General features: G+C 43.7%; 1 protein-coding gene across 2 annotated transcripts in view; it reads left to right on the forward strand.

The window, feature by feature from the left end:
* Nucleotides 1–17,990, forward strand: part of BRCA2 (BRCA2 DNA repair associated) — a 174,378-nt gene that overhangs the window by 149,178 nt on the left and 7,210 nt on the right. For both annotated transcript variants that reach the window (XM_073583185.1, XM_073583186.1), the window contains exons 19-24: nt 5,783–5,927; nt 6,074–6,195; nt 9,237–9,438; nt 12,456–12,622; nt 12,698–12,836; nt 13,307–13,563. In XM_073583185.1, coding sequence (XP_073439286.1) covers nt 5,783–5,927; nt 6,074–6,195; nt 9,237–9,438; nt 12,456–12,622; nt 12,698–12,836; nt 13,307–13,563 — 1,032 coding nt within the window. The remainder of the gene's footprint in view (nt 1–5,782; nt 5,928–6,073; nt 6,196–9,236; nt 9,439–12,455; nt 12,623–12,697; nt 12,837–13,306; nt 13,564–17,990) is intronic.

The following is a 17,990-nucleotide window of genomic DNA, read 5'->3' on the forward strand; positions in this document are numbered from 1 at the left end:
ACTCAGGACAAATTGCAAAACAATTTTTGGGGTCCAATTTCTCCTGTTACCCTTAGGAAAATAAAAAATTGGGGGCAAAAATATCATTTTTGTGGAAAAAAATGATTTTTTTTATTTTCACGTCCGAGCGTTATAAACTTCTGTGAAGCACTTGGGGGTTCAAAGTGCTCACGACACATCTAGATAAGTTCCGTGGGGGGTCTAGTGTCCAAAATGGGGTCACTTGTGGGGAGTTTCAATAGTTTAGGTACATCAGGGGCTTTCCAAACGCACATGACACCCGCAGACCATTCCATCAAAGTCTGCATTCCAAAACGTCACTACTTCCCTTCCGAGCCCCGACGTGTGTCCATACAGTAGTTTTCTCCCACATATGGGGTGTCAGCGTACTCATGACAAATTGGACAACAACATTTGGGGTCCAATTTCTCCTGTTACCCTTGGGAAAATGAAAAAATTGGGGACTAATTGATCATGTTTGTGGAAAAAATACGATTTTTTTATTTTCATGCCCTGGCATTATAAACTTCTGTGAAGCCCTTGGGGGTTCAAAGTGCTCACCTCACGTCTAGATAAGTTCCTTAGGGGGTCTAGTTTTCAAAATGGGGTCATTTGTGGGGGGTTTCCACTGTTTCGGTACATTAGGGGCTCTCCAAAGGCAACATGACACCCGCAGACCATTCCATCAAAGTCTGCATTCCAAAACGTCACTACTTCCCTTCCGAGCCCCGACGTGTGCCCAAACAGTAGTTTTCTCCCACATATGGGGTATCAGCATACTCAGGACAAATTGGACAACAACTTTTGGGGTCCAATTTCTCCTGGTACCCTTGGGAAAATAAAAAAATGGTGACTAAAAGATCATGTTTGTGGAAAAAATACGAATTTTTTATTTTCATCCATTTTAAGTTTATGCTTAGAACATACAACACTGCCCTTCACCTCTCCAAACAAACCTATTTCAACACCCTCATCACCTCACTGTCCAATAACCCGAAACGTCTCTTTGACACTTTTCATTCTCTACTCAATCCAAGAGTACAGGCCCCAACCACGGAGCTCCGAGCTGACGATCTGGCCAATTACTTCAAAGAAAAAATTGACCAGATCCGACAGGAAATTATCTCCCAATCACCTCATACCATGCACTGTCCTCCCTCCCCCACTGCATCGAACTCACTCTCTGATTTTGAACCAGTCACAGAAGAAGAAGTAAGCAGGCTCCTTGCATCTTCTCGCCCAACTACTTGCACCAGTGACCCATTTCCGTCACAGCTCCTTCAGTCCCTTTCCCCTGCTGTCACCCCTCACCTAACTAAAATATTTAACCTCTCTCTCTCTTCTGGTATTTTTCCCTTCTCATTTAAGCATGCCATCATACATCCACTACTTAAAAAACCATCCCTCGACCAAAACTGTGCCGCTAACTATAGACCTGTCTCTAATCTTCCCTTCATCTCTAAACTCCTGGAACGCCTGGTCCACTCCCGTCTTATCCGCTATCTCTCAGAAAACTCTCTTCTCGACCCTCTCCAATCCGGTTTCCGCTCTTTACACTCCACTGAAACTGCCCTCACTAAAGTCTCTAATGATCTGCTAACAGCTAAATCAAATGGTCACTACTCCATGCTAATTCTCTTGGATCTCTCTGCAGCATTCGACGCTGTGGATCATCAGCTCCTCCTCACTATGCTCCGTTCCATTGGCCTCAAGGATACCCTTCTCTCCTGGTTCTCCTCCTATCTCTCCGACCGATCCTTTACTGTATCTTTTGCCAGTTCCTCCTCCTCTCATCTTCCCCTTACTGTTGGGGTCCCCCAAGGATCGGTTCTAGGTCCCCTCCTCTTCTCCTTGTACACTGCCCCTATTGGTCAAACAATCAGTAGATTTGATTTCCAGTACCATCTCTATGCTGATGACACCCAATTATACGCTTCTTCTCCTGACATCACGCAAGCCTTTCTAGAAAACACCGGCGATTGTCTAAACGCTGTGTCTAATATCATGTCCTCACTATATCTGAAACTGAACCTGTCAAAGACTGAACTCCTGGTGTTTCCTCCCTCTACTAATGTACCTATACCCGACATTGCCATTTCTGTGTGTGGTTCCACTATTACTCCCCATCAACAGGCCCTCTGTCTTGGGGTCATACTTGATTCCGAGCTTTCCTTTGCCCCCCACATTCGATCACTGGCTCGCTCTTGTCATCTGCACCTCAAAAACATTTCTAGAATTCGACCTTTTCTTACCTTTGACTCTGCAAAAACTCTTACTGTTTCTCTTATTCATTCTCGTCTCGACTATTGTAACTCTCTTCTAATCGGTCTCCCTCTTACCAAACTCTCCCCCCTCCAATCTGTCTTGAATGCTGCAGCCAGGATCATATTCCTCACCAATCGTTACACCGATGCCTCTACCTTGTGCCAGTCATTACACTGGCTACCCATCCACTCCAGAATTCAGTATAAACTTATTACCCTCACTCACAAAGCCCTCCATGGCTCAGCACCACCCTACATCTCCTCCCTTGTTTCAGTATACCACCCTACCCGCGCCCTCCGTTCTGCTGATGACCTGAGATTAGCATCCTCAATAGTCAGAACCTCCCACTCCCGTCTCCAAGACTTTACACGTGCCGCGCCAATTCTTTGGAATGCACTTCCCAGGTCAATACGATTAGTCCCCAATCCCCACAATTTTAAGCGTGTCCTGAAAACGCATTTATTCAGACTGGCCTACCACCCCAACACATTAACCTAATCTATCCCTGTGTGGCAGAGCCAAAAGTTTTACCATAACCAGGTTCCCCGCATCATGTTCCCACATGCTTTATGCCTCCATTAGCCCTCTGTGTCTGTACTGTTACACACTTAACATTATGACTGGTCCATACAATCAGGGTAACTGTTACCACCCACCTTTCGTGTCTCCCTCTTTCCTCATAGACTGTAAGCTTGTGAGCAGGGCCCTCTTTCCTCTTGGTATTTGTTATAATCTACTGTATGTGATTATTGTTATGCTGTAATGTCTATTGTCTGTACAAATCCCCTCTGAAATGTAAAGTGCTGCGGAATATGTCGGCGCTATAAAAATAAAATTTATTATTATTATTATTTTCACGCCTGGGCGTTATAAACTTCTGTGAAGCACTGGGGGGTTCAAAGTGCTCACCACACATCTAGATAACTTCCTTGGGGGGTCTAGTTTTCAAAATGGGGTCATTTGTGGGGGGTTTCCACTGTTTAGGTACATCAGGGGTTTTCCAATCGCGACATGGTGTCCGATCTCAATTCCAGCCAAAAACGTCAAATGGCGCTGCTTCCCTTCCGAGCTCTGCCATGCGCCCAAATAGTGGTTTACCCCCACATGTGGGGTATCAGCTTACTCAGGACAAATAGCACAATAACTTTTAGGGTCCTGTTACCCTTGGAAAAATAAGAATTGAGGGTGAAAAGATCATTTTTGTGGAAAAAATATGATTTTTTAATTGTACGCCTTTATGTTATAAAATTCTGTGAAGCCCTTGGGGGTTCAAAGTTCTCACCACACATCTAGATAAGTTCCTTAGGGGGTCTAGTTTCCAAAATGGGGTCACTTGTAGGGGGTTTCCACTGTTTAGGTACATCAGGGACTCTCCAAACGTGACATGGCGTCCGATCTGAATTCCAAGTATTTTTTTTGTGAAAAAAGTTAAATGTTCATTTTTTTTTAAATATTCAAATAAATTCATGTGACGCACCTAAAGGGTTAATAAACTTCTGGAATGTGGTTTTGAGCACCTTAGGCTGGTTTCACATTTGCGTTTTTTTTCGCGGTAATTTAGCGCTAAATAGCGCATGCGTTTTTTTTTCCTATACTTTGCATGGGATGCGCTTATGTGCGCATACACATGCGTTTGTACGCATTTTACCGCGCATGCGTTTTTTTGCGGTATGCGCTCGGACGCACAAAATGCAACTTGTTGCATTTTTTGTGCGTCCGATTTGCCTCAAAAAAACGCATGCGCGCGCAATGCGTTTTTTACAGCAAGACACCCATTATAAGTCTATGGTGAGCATATGTGCGCATTGGCATGCTTATGTATGCGTTTTTTTGCACATGCGTTTTTTTTTTTTACCATTAGTTTGGACAATGGAATTTAGGGGTTTGGGTAAAGTTAGGGTTAGTTAAGGGGGGTTAGGGTCAGGGTTAGGGTTAAGTATGGTTTGGTTAAGGGTTAGGGTCAGGGTTAGGGTTAGGGTTAAGTATGGTTTGGTTAGGGTTAGGGTCAGGGTTAGGGTTAAGTATGGTTTGGTTAAGGGTTAGGGTCAGGGTTAGGGTCAGGGTTAGGGTTAAGTATGGTTTGGTTAAGGGTTAGGGTCAGGGTTAGGGTCAGGGTTAGGGTTAAGTATGGTTTGGTTAAGGGTTAGGGTCAGGGTTAGGGTTAAGTATGGTTTGGTTAAGGGTTAGGGTCAGGGTTAGGGTCAGGGTTAGGGTTAAGTATGGTTTGGTTAAGGGTTAGGGTCAGGGTTAGGGTCAGGGTTAGGGTTAGTAAAGTCATGGTTTGGGTTAGTGTGAGTGGCCACCTAATGTTGGAAAAAAACGCAAACGCGGTAAAAACGCACTAAAAACGCATACAAACGCTTAAAAACGCTGCGTTTTTTTCATGCATGCTCATAAAAATGCTTGAAAAAAACGCAGCAGTTGTATGCTTTTGTATGCGTTTTTCAATGCGTTTTTTTGCGGGAAAAACGCGCTGCAAAAAAAAGCAAGTGTGAAACAGGCCTTAAGGGGTGCAGTTTTTAGAATGGTGTCACTTTTGGGTATTTTCTATCATATAGACCCCTCAAAGTGGCTTCAAATGTGATGTGGTCCTAAAAATAAAATGGTGTTGTAAAAATGAGAAATCGCTGGTCAACTTTTAACCCTTATAACTTCCTAACAAAAAAAAATTTTGGTTGCAAAATTGTGCTGATGTAAACATGTGGGAAATGTTAGTTATCAAGTTTTTTGTGTGCCGTATCTCTGTGATTTAAGGGCATAAAAATTCAAAGTTGGAAAATTGCGAAATTTTCAAAATTTTCGCCAAATTTCCGTTTTTCTCACAAATAAACGCAAGTTATTTGAATGAAATTTTACCACTAACATGAAGTACAATATGTCACGAGAAAACCGTGTCAGAATCACCGGGATCCATAGAAGCGTTCCAGAGTTATGAACTCATAAAGGTACAGTGGTCAGAATTGTAAAAAATTGGCCCGGTCATGAACGTGCAAACCACCCTTGGGGGTGAAGGGGTTAAGTACAGAACTGAGCACGTTTTTTGCTTCAATTTTTTTTCTAATTTCCCCCTCTAAAACTTAGGTGCGTCTTATGGTCCAAAAAATACGGTACCTAGATATACAGAATGCTTTCTGTACATTTTGGACCTAATTTATCAAGATGTTTTCACCACAATTCTAGCATAAAACAACCTCAAATGTCGCAAACATTTTGCGCAACATGAACTTGGCAAAAAAAATTGCTTCTTTTGGCAATTTCACCACCATTTCAGCCAATTCCACCAACATTGGCAGATCTAGAAGGCGTGGTGAAGCCTGCCCGATAGATTCATTAAAAGTTGTGCCGTATGTTGTGCAAGAAATGTTACTCCAGCACCTCCAGTATAGTCTGTATGTCAGTGACGAAGTTCCCGGATCATACATTCAGTGTTGTATATTTGGGTGCACACAATGGCTGCACTTTCTGATATTTGGTTTTGTTGGGCCTAAAATACACAAATATCTATCTTTTTACCCAGTGGATGGAAAAAATGGGCAATGGCACGTACGTGTTTCGCAATGAACGTGCAGAAGTAAAGGAGGCAGAAAGACACGCTGCAAAGCAGCAGAAAAATCTGGAAGTTTTATTTGTCAAGATTCAGGAAGAATATGAAAAAAAGGAAGGTAGGACTGCAGTATTAGGGTGTACTGTAAGTAAACTATATGGCACATAGAGATCTCACCTTGTCAAACAACTAAAATGTCAAAATCCGACCATTCAGCCACCTGATAGGACACATGTAGTTACTACAGATGTATTCTTTTTGCAGTTAGTGCTGAGAAAAAACGACGACGACGCCAGAGTTTAAGTGAACCACAGATCCGCACTCTTCAGGATGGTGCAGAGCTATACGAAGCGCTACAGAACGAGCCCGACCCCAGCTACCTTGAGGTATGAGTTGTTATATAGTCTCCTACTGACCCCTTGGTCTGTTGAGCAGTCTTCCTTCTGGCTGATATTCTCTGCCATCAACCTCTTAGAGATGACCTCTTCTATTTGTGGTTTCTCTGAACATTATGAATCTTGCTGAAAACGAGGGAACCTTCCTCCTCTTGGATCTACCACAGGATGTTTTTTTTTTTTCTTCTGATATTAAGATTGACAACAGTGTTTGAACTGGGACTTGGTCTTTGCTCCATCAAGGGGCAAGTCTCAGTCCTCAACATCCCCTGGCCTCCAAGCCTGATATTTGGACCTTTCTTTAGGGTGCTCAGTCACACCCACAAAGCTTTATCATCTGCCCACTTCTCCAAGAGACTTCAACCTGGTTTTGGAAACCATGTAACCTGCTCGTCTTCAACCTCTGTTTGAGCTTTCTAGCAGGCTCATCTCTTGGAACCTACCCTTATCCTAGGGAATTCTCTCAGCCTTGTCCAAACATGGTTAGATCTTTTTGGATACAAATGTATAGCACATCCTCCTTTTGCAGGTCTGTCTACTTTTTTAACATGTCAGACAGTTCTCGCTGAAGCATTGCTTATTGAAACAGGATGGCCAATGAGAAAAAAACCTAATGACAAGGGCAACAACCCACCCATTCATGGTGATGACTCACTCCACAAGACTTGTGGGATCCTTTTAGGCTATCCCCACACCAAGTCCTTTTTAGGCAGATTCTGCCTGGAATCAACCTGAGAAGGAGCCACAAAAATAAATATAGTTTATAGCAATGTCAAAACGCCATTGCTGTGCATATATTTTGTCTTATGTCACTTTAACCACTTCAGAGTTCAGATACCTGAGATTAAAAGAAGTGATATGCTGATTCTTCGGAGACTTTGGAAGCCACCTGATGTATATGCCGCAAAAACAGCAAGACTGCCAGCTAAATTATTTCAGGAAAGAGACCACTAGCTTTTTTTTTTAAAGCTGCTTCACATTGGAAAAATCAGCGATTCCACCAGTGGCATTAAAAGAATATTTCAGTAGGATCAACCCTCCTAAGCCGACTATAATAAACATGTAAGTCATAGGAATCTGAATAAAATGATACCTTGATATCGGTGATTTCATGTCTTATTCCAGAGAAATCCATGTTTTTCTTAATATATAAATGAGTTGTTAAGATCTATGGGCCAGACATAGATCTCCCGGTGAATCTGCCTCCAGAGTTTTGTTTTGTTTTTACATGAAAAGGGGAGTTACCAGTGCGAGACATGGGGCTCAGGAGAGCAGACTTACAGTCATTATATAGACGAAAGAGACTGCATCCAATTCAGGTGAAAAAAACATAAAAGTTCCATTTATTCTGCCATAAATGTGACATTTCAACCAGCCCTTGGTGTTTTACATGCTTGAAAAAGTCCTATGGCTGGTCGAAACGTGGCATCTATGGTAGAAGAAATGGAACCTTTACGTTTTTTTCACCTGAATTGGACGCAGTATCTTTCTTCTATTTAATTTTTTCCAAGTGGACTCCTTGGAACTTTTTGACCTTGCGTGTTTTTTGTGCCTATGTGCCATTTTGTAATTGTCCATTATTGGAGTTCTGCGAGCCACCATTATTTTTGTCAGTCATTACACATCTCACACTGGTAACATTTCAAATTTACTCAGGAGGGAGATCTATATCCGGCCCATAGATCTTTTTTTTTTTTTTTTTTTTTTTTTTTATCATAAAGGTTTTTATTGAGTTTTCAGAAAAAATACAAACTTCTCATACAAAAACATCAAGAACAGGAGCAATGAGTAGCAAGAGGTGGAATAACCTCGAGCCATTATTAGAATATCAATCTGGGACATTAAATACCCCTTCCGGCCCATAGATCTTAACAGCTCATTTACATATTAAGAAAAATATGGATTTCTCTGGAATTAGACTTTGGATCCCAGATATCAAGGTATTGGTTTATTGAGCTTCCTATTACCTACATGTCCATATAGACGGCTTAGGGGTTTGACCATACTGACTGATTCCCTTTAAAGATGCCGTGTGTGCACATACGCTTAGGTGGATGTGCAATCAAGCTTTAGATAATTAGACCACTACCTGGTCTTCTCTCTCAACATTTACCTAATTCTACCAGGCGTTCACTTTTACATCCTCTGATGCTGCTCTCATTCTTCCAATAACACTAGCAAGAAAATAATTAATGTCAAGACATCACTCCCACAGTTTTCTTTTTCTGTTCCTTTCCAGACATTCTTGTGCTTGTTCTAAATTTTCACTCTGTTTTCCGTGTCTACAGTGAACGTGGAAACCTGCCGATATAAATCCTATACCGCAAGGGATACTATATATACAGTGTAATATGTTGGAGATTTCCATCATATATGACAAGATTCAAACATAGAATCATAGAATCGTAGAGTTGGAAGGGACCTCCTGGGCCATCTCGTCCAACCCCCTGCTCAAAGCAGGATTCGCTAAATCATCCCAGTCAGATGTCTGTCCAGCCTCAGTTTGAAGACTTCCATTGAAGGAGAACTCACCACTTCTCGTGGCAGCCTGTTCCACTCATTGATCACTCTAACTGTCAAAAAGTTTTTTCTAATATCTAATCTGTGTCTCCTCCCATTCAGTTTCATCCCATTGCTTCTAGTCTTTCCTTGTGCAAATGAGAATAAAGTTGATCCTTCCACAATGTGACAGCCCTTTAGATATTTGTAGACAGCTATTAAGTCTCCTCTCAGTCTTCTCTTTTGCAAACTAAACATTCCCAAATCCTGCAACCTTTCCTCATAAGACAGGGTTTGCAGACCAGTCACCATTCTGGTCGCTCTTTTCTGAACTTGCTCCAGTTTGTTGATGTCTTTTTTAAAATGTGGTGCCCAAACATGGTGTGAACAGAGACTGACAGTCACTTTTTGTGCTGTTTTTTTTTACAGCGGCCCCATGGAAATGGACACCTATTATGACAGATTTACGTAGTGGACTTTGTGAGGAAAAAAATCCACTCCACTCACTAAATAACAAATGTTTCTGCTCTCAGTCCTGTCTATGTAGTGATCAGCTGAGGGCTGTAAATCATCACAGGCAATTATTAACCGATAAGAGGCACGCACAGATCCAAGCCGAATTCAGGAAAGCCATCGAATCCTCTGAGCAAGAAGCTGTTAGTGGTACACGCAGGGATGTAACGCCAGTGTGGAAGATACGGATCGTGGATTACAAAGATGATGGTGCTAACTCAGGTTTGTTTGATAGTGAATTAAGGCATTGTCTTCCCAAAACCATGTCCCCTTTTATATTAAACTTATCCTTTTTTTTAAGAGGAGCTTATTGCAGTAGTTTTGACGACACACGGACCCAAAATGCTGACGACACACGGATCTTTTTTTTTGTCTACGTGAAAATTACTGATTTCTGAATGAGGCCCAATTTATAAGAGTAGATAACCTGCACTCGATTGTTTGTAGGTTCGCTTGCTCCTGATTATCTGCTTGTATAAACATGCTGATGATCACCTGATATATGAGCAAAACGTGTGATTGACCTGCGATTTGAATCCTTTATGCTGGAAAAAAATGTACTGTTAGCAGCACATCGCCCCATGTAAAGAGAACTGTGTGGGGAAAGAACTATTAGATTCCCAGTCTTAATCATCATGTATAAACAGGACCGTAAAACATCGCCTTTAAGTTCATTGACAGAATCAAATCTGCACATCTCGCTGCACCATCAGTCTAGAGCAGGGGCGAATGCCAGGTCATGGGAATCATGAGCAGATCAATCTAGAGCAGGGGCAAATGCCAGGTCATGGGAATCAGGAGCAGATCAATCTAGAGCAGGGGCAAATGCCAGGTCATGGGAATCAGGAGCAGATCAATCTAGAGCAGGGGCAAATGCCAGGTCATGGGAATCACGAGCAGATCAATCTAGAGCAGGGGCAAATGCCAGGTCATGGGATTCACGAGCAGATCAATCTAGAGCAGGGGCAAATGCCAGGTCATGGGAATCACGAGCAGATCAATCTAGAGCAGGGGCAAATGACAGGTCATTGGAATCATGAGATCAGTCTAGAGCAGGGGCAAATGCCAGGTCATGGGAATCATGAGCAGATCTATCTAGAGCAGGGGCAAATGCCAGGTCATGGGAATCATGAGCAGATCTATCTAGAGCAGGGGCAAATGCCAGGTCATGGGAATCACGAGCAGATCAATCTAGAGCAGGGGCAAATGACAGGTCATGGGAATCAGGAGCAGATCAATCTAGAGCAGGGGCAAATGCCAGGTCATGGGAATCAGGAGCAGATCAATCTAGAGCAGGGACAAATGCCAGGTCATGGGAATCAGGAGCAGATCAATCTAGAGCAGGGACAAATGCCAGGTCATGGGAATCAGGAGCAGATCAATCTAGAGCAGGGGCAAATGCCAGGTCATGGGAATCAGGAGCAGATCAATCTAGAGCAGGGGCAAATGCCAGGTCATGGGAATCAGGAGCAGATCAATCTAGAGCAGGGGCAAATGCCAGGTCATGGGAATCAGGAGCAGATCAATCTAGAGCAGGGGCGAATGCCAGGTCATGGGAATCAGGAGCAGATCAATCTAGAGCAGGGGCGAATGCCAGGTCATGGGAATCAGGAGCAGATCAATCTAGAGCAGGGGCAAATGCCAGGTCATGGGAATCAGGAGCAGATCAATCTAGAGCAGGGGCAAATGCCAGGTCATGGGAATCAGGAGCAGATCAATCTAGAGCAGGGGCAAATGCCAGGTCATGGGAATCAGGAGCAGATCAATCTAGAGCAGGGGCAAATGCCAGGTCATGGGAATCAGGAGCAGATCAATCTAGAGCAGGGGCAAATGCCAGGTCATGGGAATCAGGAGCAGATCAATCTAGAGCAGGGGCAAATGCCAGGTCATGGGAATCAGGAGCAGATCAATCTAGAGCAGGGGCAAATGCCAGGTCATGGGAATCAGGAGCAGATCAATCTAGAGCAGGGGCAAATGCCAGGTCATGGGAATCAGGAGCAGATCAATCTAGAGCAGGGGCGAATGCCAGGTCATGGGAATCAGGAGCAGATCAATCTAGAGCAGGGGCGAATGCCAGGTCATGGGAATCAGGAGCAGATCAATCTAGAGCAGGGGCGAATGCCAGGTCATGGGAATCAAGAGCAGATCAATCTAGAGCAGGGGCGAATGCCAGGTCATGGGAATCAGGAGCAGATCAATCTAGAGCAGGGGCAAATGCCAGGTCATTGGAATCATGAGATCAGTCTAGAGCAGGGGCAAATGCCAGGTCATGGGAATCATGAGCAGATCTATCTAGAGCAGGGGCAAATGCCAGATTATGGGAATCATGAGCAGATCTATCTAGAGCAGGGGCAAGTGCCAGGTCATGGGAATCACGAGCAGATCTATCTAGAGCAGGGGCAAATGCCAGGTCATGGGAATCAGGAGCAGATCAATCTAGAGCAGGGGCAAATGCCAGGTCATGGGAATCAGGAGCAGATCAATCTAGAGCAGGGGCAAATGCCAGGTCATGGGAATCAGGAGCAGATCAATCTAGAGCAGGGGCAAATGCCAGGTCATGGGAATCACGAGCAGATCAATCTAGAGCAGGGGCAAATGACAGGTCATGGGAATCAGGAGCAGATCAATCTAGAGCAGGGGCAAATGCCAGGTCATGGGAATCAGGAGCAGATCAATCTAGAGCAGGGGCAAATGACAGGTCATTGGAATCATAAGATCAATCTAGAGCAGGGACAAATGCCAGGTCATGGGAATCACGAGCAGAACAATCTAGAGCAGGGGCAAATGCCAGGTCATGGGAATCAGGAGCAGATCAATCTAGAGCAGGGGCAAATGCCAGGTCATGGGAATCACGAGCAGATCAATCTAGAGCAGGGGCAAATGCCAGGTCATGGGAATCACGAGCAGATCAATCTAGAGCAGGGGCAAATGCCAGGTCATGGGAATCAGGAGCAGATCAATCTAGAGCAGGGGCAAATGCCAGGTCATGGGAATCACGAGCAGATCAATCTAGAGCAGAGGCAAATGCCAGGTCATGGGAATCGCAAGCAGTAGAAGATTTTTAGCATGGGGGATATTAAAATGTCTACTCCCCTAAGCTTGAACAATTTTGTAAATGATTGAGCCATATAGATGGCAAAAGACTTGTGAAATGTGCAGGCAGTGTTCCATAAGCTTGAGACAGAGTTCTGGTTGACAGGATAATATTGTGTGGTCTATATTTTATATCCTTTACACAGCTTACATGTTAAACATATGGCGGCCATTACCTAATGTAGTGTCACTGCTAAAAGAGGGTGGACGTTTCAAGATCTATCAGCTGGCAGTTTCCCCGTCAAAGGGAAGATCTGACACGGCCGCGGTGCAGCTGACAGCCACCAAGAAGACACAGTTCCAGCAGCTGCCGGTAAGAGAATCTGAGACGAGCCCTCACTGGGGGGTTATATCCTGCATATTATCACGGAGAAATGTTTATCATCAGCCCCTACAGGACGTACTGGAGCAGATTTACACTGAGAGGCAAGTGACGGAGTTTAGTCTGTTTCTGGAGCCTCATTTCACTGCTGCGTACGGAGAAGTGGATGTGGTGGGACTGGTGATCTGCACACAACTAAAACCAGGTATAATGGCCTATATGACTAGTGCTGCGCTCCGAAATATTGCATCTAACAATTGTTGATAGGCTACAGGTCATAACACGACCCTAACATGGCACATAGCCCTAAATAAAACAAGTCTACCCCAAATGCTGTTCATATTGTCCTGAAATATTCCTCTAAGTCTGGGACAACATGTACCATGTTCCCCTCAGGCTTATATTTGCTATGCACTAAACATAACATGCAAATATATATATATATATATATATATATATATATATATATATATATATATAAAATCATGTATGAACATATATATATATAGTGGCACCTTTCAGTTATGGCAAATACACATATCTGATAAACTGAATCTCCCATGGACTCATCCTAACTGTAAAATCTCTCTTAAACTTCAAGAAATGAAGTACTGAATTGTAATCGTTTTTTTTGCCTGAGATGTTAAATATGAGCACAAGTATTGAACATTTCAGGTGCTGCTCCCCTGGTTTATTTGTCGGATGAGACCAGTAACCTGGTAGCACTGAAGTTCTATACAGACCTCGGACAGCTGGCCCTGGAAGAGCCCACCAGACCGAGCACCTTCATAGCTGCTGCCAACCTACGCTGGAGGTCAGAGTACATGTCTGGAGTTCCTGTATTGTTTGCTGGTGATCTGTCCTTTATTGTAGCAAATCCCAAAGAACAGCACTTACAAAGAGGTATTCAGAGACTTCGGCAGTCCATACAGGTATCTAAACCGAGAAGCTAGTAATATAAATGCCTCATCGGTAGCCTATAACAAAACGAGCAAGTATATTCATTTCTCTGTTGCTTTCAGTATGAATCCTCCTGTTCCAAAGTTGTATTATGCCAGAAATATTTTGTAAATTGCTTTGAAAAGTTGCTACATGGAGTTCTGCAAAAATTTGATTATTTTTGGTGTTTTCACGCCAGTTTTGCCCAGCTCCAAGAAAAAAGCACGCCACAGCTTGTCTAATTTATGACGTACTGTGGCGTTCCTTACGCGAGAACTCTTAGGCCAGGTTCATACTGCGTTGAAGCAAGTCCGTTCAACGCTAGCGGTGACGGACCCTCGGACGCTGCAGCCTGTGTCCGAGGGTCCGTCACAGAATGACGGCACATCGCTAGCACATGCCGATTATGGCATGCGTTAGCGATGCGCCAGTTAAAGGGGGTTAATGGCAGCGTTATCGGATTGCATTACATCGCGTTATGCCGCGGTGTAACGCAATCTGTTAAACGGACTGCATGAGCGCAGTATGAACCCAGCCTTACTTCAGTCCCTGTCTAGAGTAAGATTTGTGGCGAGGTGTACATCACTCATCAGACATGTTTTATAATGAAACGGGAGTGTCTGACTGCTACATGCCCCCGCACCAAAACCGGCATGAAAATCACCAGTTTTGTTGAAGCAGGGCATGTATGTTTAAAACTGAATTCATAGATCCATGTTTCTTGGGCCTTCGTGCACTGACTTGTTGTAGGTCTCAATTTCCTGATCTTCAACAGCATGTGGATGTGTTGTTTAAATCTCTCCCACATGTCTGGCCCAGGAATCGAATTTTCTGAGCACAAACCCCTCTGAAAATTTTCTGTTACATATGCAAATACCCTCATTGTTTCAGCAAATTTACCATGTGATTCATAGTATTTGCCCAGTTCGATAGTGTGAACATACCCTTATGTGACAAAAGTCATTTTGCTGAGTTTTTGAAGCAGAAAGTGAGCAGAAACTCCAAGTTTGAAAGGAGTTTTGAAATTTTGAGCATTTCAGCTCCGTGGCTATGTGCACATGGAGTATTTCAAGGAGTTTTTGGAGTAGAAACTGAGAGGACACTTCAAATCCTCTTCAAAAATACAAAATTTGGAGATTCTGCTCAGTTTTCTCTAAAAAAAAAAAAAAAACACACAAAAACAGCAAAATGATGGCACATACCCAGTTTCTGCTTCCAAAGTCCTCATATCAAAAACTGTGTGCGCATGCACGTAGCCTAAGATTGCACACAGTCCTCACAATGTACAGTATATAGATGAGCGTTATGCGATAAGTACATGCCAGATACAAATAGTCTGTGCATGATATGTATACCGGACGCATAATCCACATCTGTCTGCAGGTAGCATGGCACAAGAAGAAGGTATTAGTATTTTCAAGAAACATTTCCTATTGGAGTTTGATCACAAGTGAAGTCACTAGCTGCTATATTTGTACGCGTATGTCATATAGGAACATAACTCTCCATTAATAAAGCCATATAATCTTAGTATTTATTTCATTCGTATAGCGCCACTAATTCCACAACACATTAGATATTATCATCCCTGTCTACAATTAAAATTCCATACCATTATGTCATTGGAGTATGGGATGAAATCCGAGAACCTGGAAGAAATTCATGCAAAGACGGGGAGAACATGCACTCTCCTTGCAGATGTTGTGACTTCTCTTCTGTATTTGACACAGTCGACCACTCCCTCCTAGTATAGATCCTCTCTTCCCTTGGCATCAAAGACCTTATGCTCTCCTGGATCTCCTCATACCTCTCCAACTGCACATTTAGCGACTTTCATTCCCACACTACCTCCTCATCTCGCCCTATGTTGGTGTCCCTCCAGGCGCTGTTCTGGGATCTTCTCAATATATCTTTAGCCTTAGACGACTTATAAAATCCCATGGCTTCCAGTACCACCTATACCAGGGGTCTCAAACACGCGGGCCACATGCGGCCTCCGAGGCTGCTTCATGCAGGCCGGGACAGCATTAGGGAAAGCTAGACCAAGCCTCTATGAGGCCCGGCGTCGTGCCACCTTCCCCTTCTACCCGCATTCAACGTATCGGCATCATATACGCCTATACAGTTGAAAGCAGTGATGGAGGAGAGAGCGTCGGATGACCCTCCTTCTCCCATCACTCCCCCTGTGCTTCTGACTCAGTGGGCGCACAATGATGTCACTTCATCATGCACCACGCTGTGTCAGCAGTGGAACTGATGAAACGTGCTGCAGAAGCCAGAGCAGCGGTGGAACAGGGAGAGGGTAAGTATTGTGTCATTATAGTGTGTATAACACTGCTGGACTGTGGGGCTGCATTAGTGTGTGTGTGGGGGGGAGGGGCTGCATTATACTGTGTGATTGTATTATACTTTAAGAGGACTGTATTATACTCTATAAGGGGGGCGTTGCATTGTACGCGCAGGGGGAGTTGCGTTGTACTCTGAGGGGGCCTTGCATACCAGGTTAGGGATGAGGAGACCATGCACACCAGGATGGGTATGAGGAGCCATGCATAACAGTATAGGGATGAGAAGGCCATGCATACTGGCATGGGGATGAGGTGACCATGCATACCAGGGTAGGGATTTGGAGGCCATGCATACCGGGATGGAGATGGAGATGAAGGGACCATGAATACCACGATAGAGATGCGAGAGCCATGCATACCAGGATAGGGATGAGGGGGCCACGTATACCTGGATAGGGACATATATGTACCAGGATGTGGGATATAAGTACAGAATTAACCACATTTTTTGCCTCACTTTCTTTTTCTATTTTCCTCCTCTCAAACCTAGGTACATGACTACAATATGGGGATCTGGATTGGGACATGACTACAATATGGGGACCTGGATTGGGACATGACTACAATATAGGGACCTGGATTGGGACATGACTACAATATGGGGACCTGGATTGGGACATGACTACAATATGGGGACCTGGATTGGGACATGACTACAATATGGGGACCTGGATTGGGACATGACTACAATATAGGGACCTGGATTGGGACATGACTACAATATGGGGACCTGGATTGGGACATGACTACAATATAGGGACCTGGATGGAGACAAATCTACAATATGGGGACATAACTACAGTATTAGTGCAAATTTGCTATCACCACATCCATAACGACCCAAGCTCTAAAAAAAAATAAATAAATAAAAAATGTCAAAAATGTTCAAAAGGTGTATAGAAAAAAAAGGTATCACTAAAAATGTCACTCTGTCCTTCAAAGAATGTGGCCCCCCAAGTTCAGATTTTTTCTATATGAGGCCCATATTCCCAGCCGAGTTTGAGACCCCCTGACCTATACGCTGGTGATACTCAGATCTACCTCTCTTGCTTAGACGTCACCTCTCTGCTGTCCTGAATCCCAGAGTGTTGATCAGCCATAGCCGCCTCCTTCTCTTCACACTTCCTAAAGCTTGATGTGGACAAAGCTGAACTCCTAATCTTTCCTATCTACCCTACCTGATCTATCACAATAAATTATATCAAACTTTCCCCTGTACCTGAAGTCCACTGCCTCAGAGTAACCCTCGTACTCCCCTGTCCTTCAAGCCGCACATCCAAACTCTTTCCACCTCCTATTGCCTCCAACTCAAAGATATTTTCATAATCTGTCCTTTCCTCAACCCTCAATCTACTAAAATGTAGCATGCCCTCATCAGCTCCCGCCTCGACTACTGCAATGTCTTACTCTGTGGCTTTCCTCTCAACACTCTCTCCTCTCCAGTCCGTCCCCAAAGGGGTTTTCACACCAACAAAAGTTAATTTGAATCAATAGATCTTGGAATAATAATTTCCACAATTGGGAGTGTTTAAATTAAATGTCCTTGTGCTGAGATAATCTTATAAATGTGCCCCCTGCTGTGTACTGTGTAATGGCTGTGTCTGACCGTACAGGGACATGGTCTGATCATACTCCATCTCCTGGGTAGGGGAGGAAGCCAAAGAATGTACAGACAGGACAGCACGGGATCACAAAGGATTCTTTCTTTGAAGTCAAACATTGTTTAAAAACAGGAGATGTTTTACCTCACAGATCCCATGCTGTCCTGTCTGTATACTCTTTTGCTTCCTCCCCTGCCCAGGAGATGTGGTACGATCAGACCATGTTCCTGCATGGTCAGACACAGCCATTACACAGTACACAGCAGGGGCACATTTATAAGATTATCTCAGCACAAGAACATTCTATTTAAACACATTTATCTCTCGGCTCCATAGTTATTCCTCCATTTTCTCCCCTCTAAAAAATCTTTTCATCGGTTTCCAAATTCCCAATGTATCTAGTTCAAACTATTCATATTTACCTGTTTATAATCTGTCTCCTCCATATATCTCCAAACTAATCTCCCAAAA

Source organism: Dendrobates tinctorius, unplaced genomic scaffold, assembly GCF_039654945.1.
Source record: "Dendrobates tinctorius isolate UK_male_01 unplaced genomic scaffold, ASM3965494v1 ptg000075l, whole genome shotgun sequence".
Taxonomy (NCBI): domain Eukaryota; kingdom Metazoa; phylum Chordata; class Amphibia; order Anura; family Dendrobatidae; genus Dendrobates; species Dendrobates tinctorius.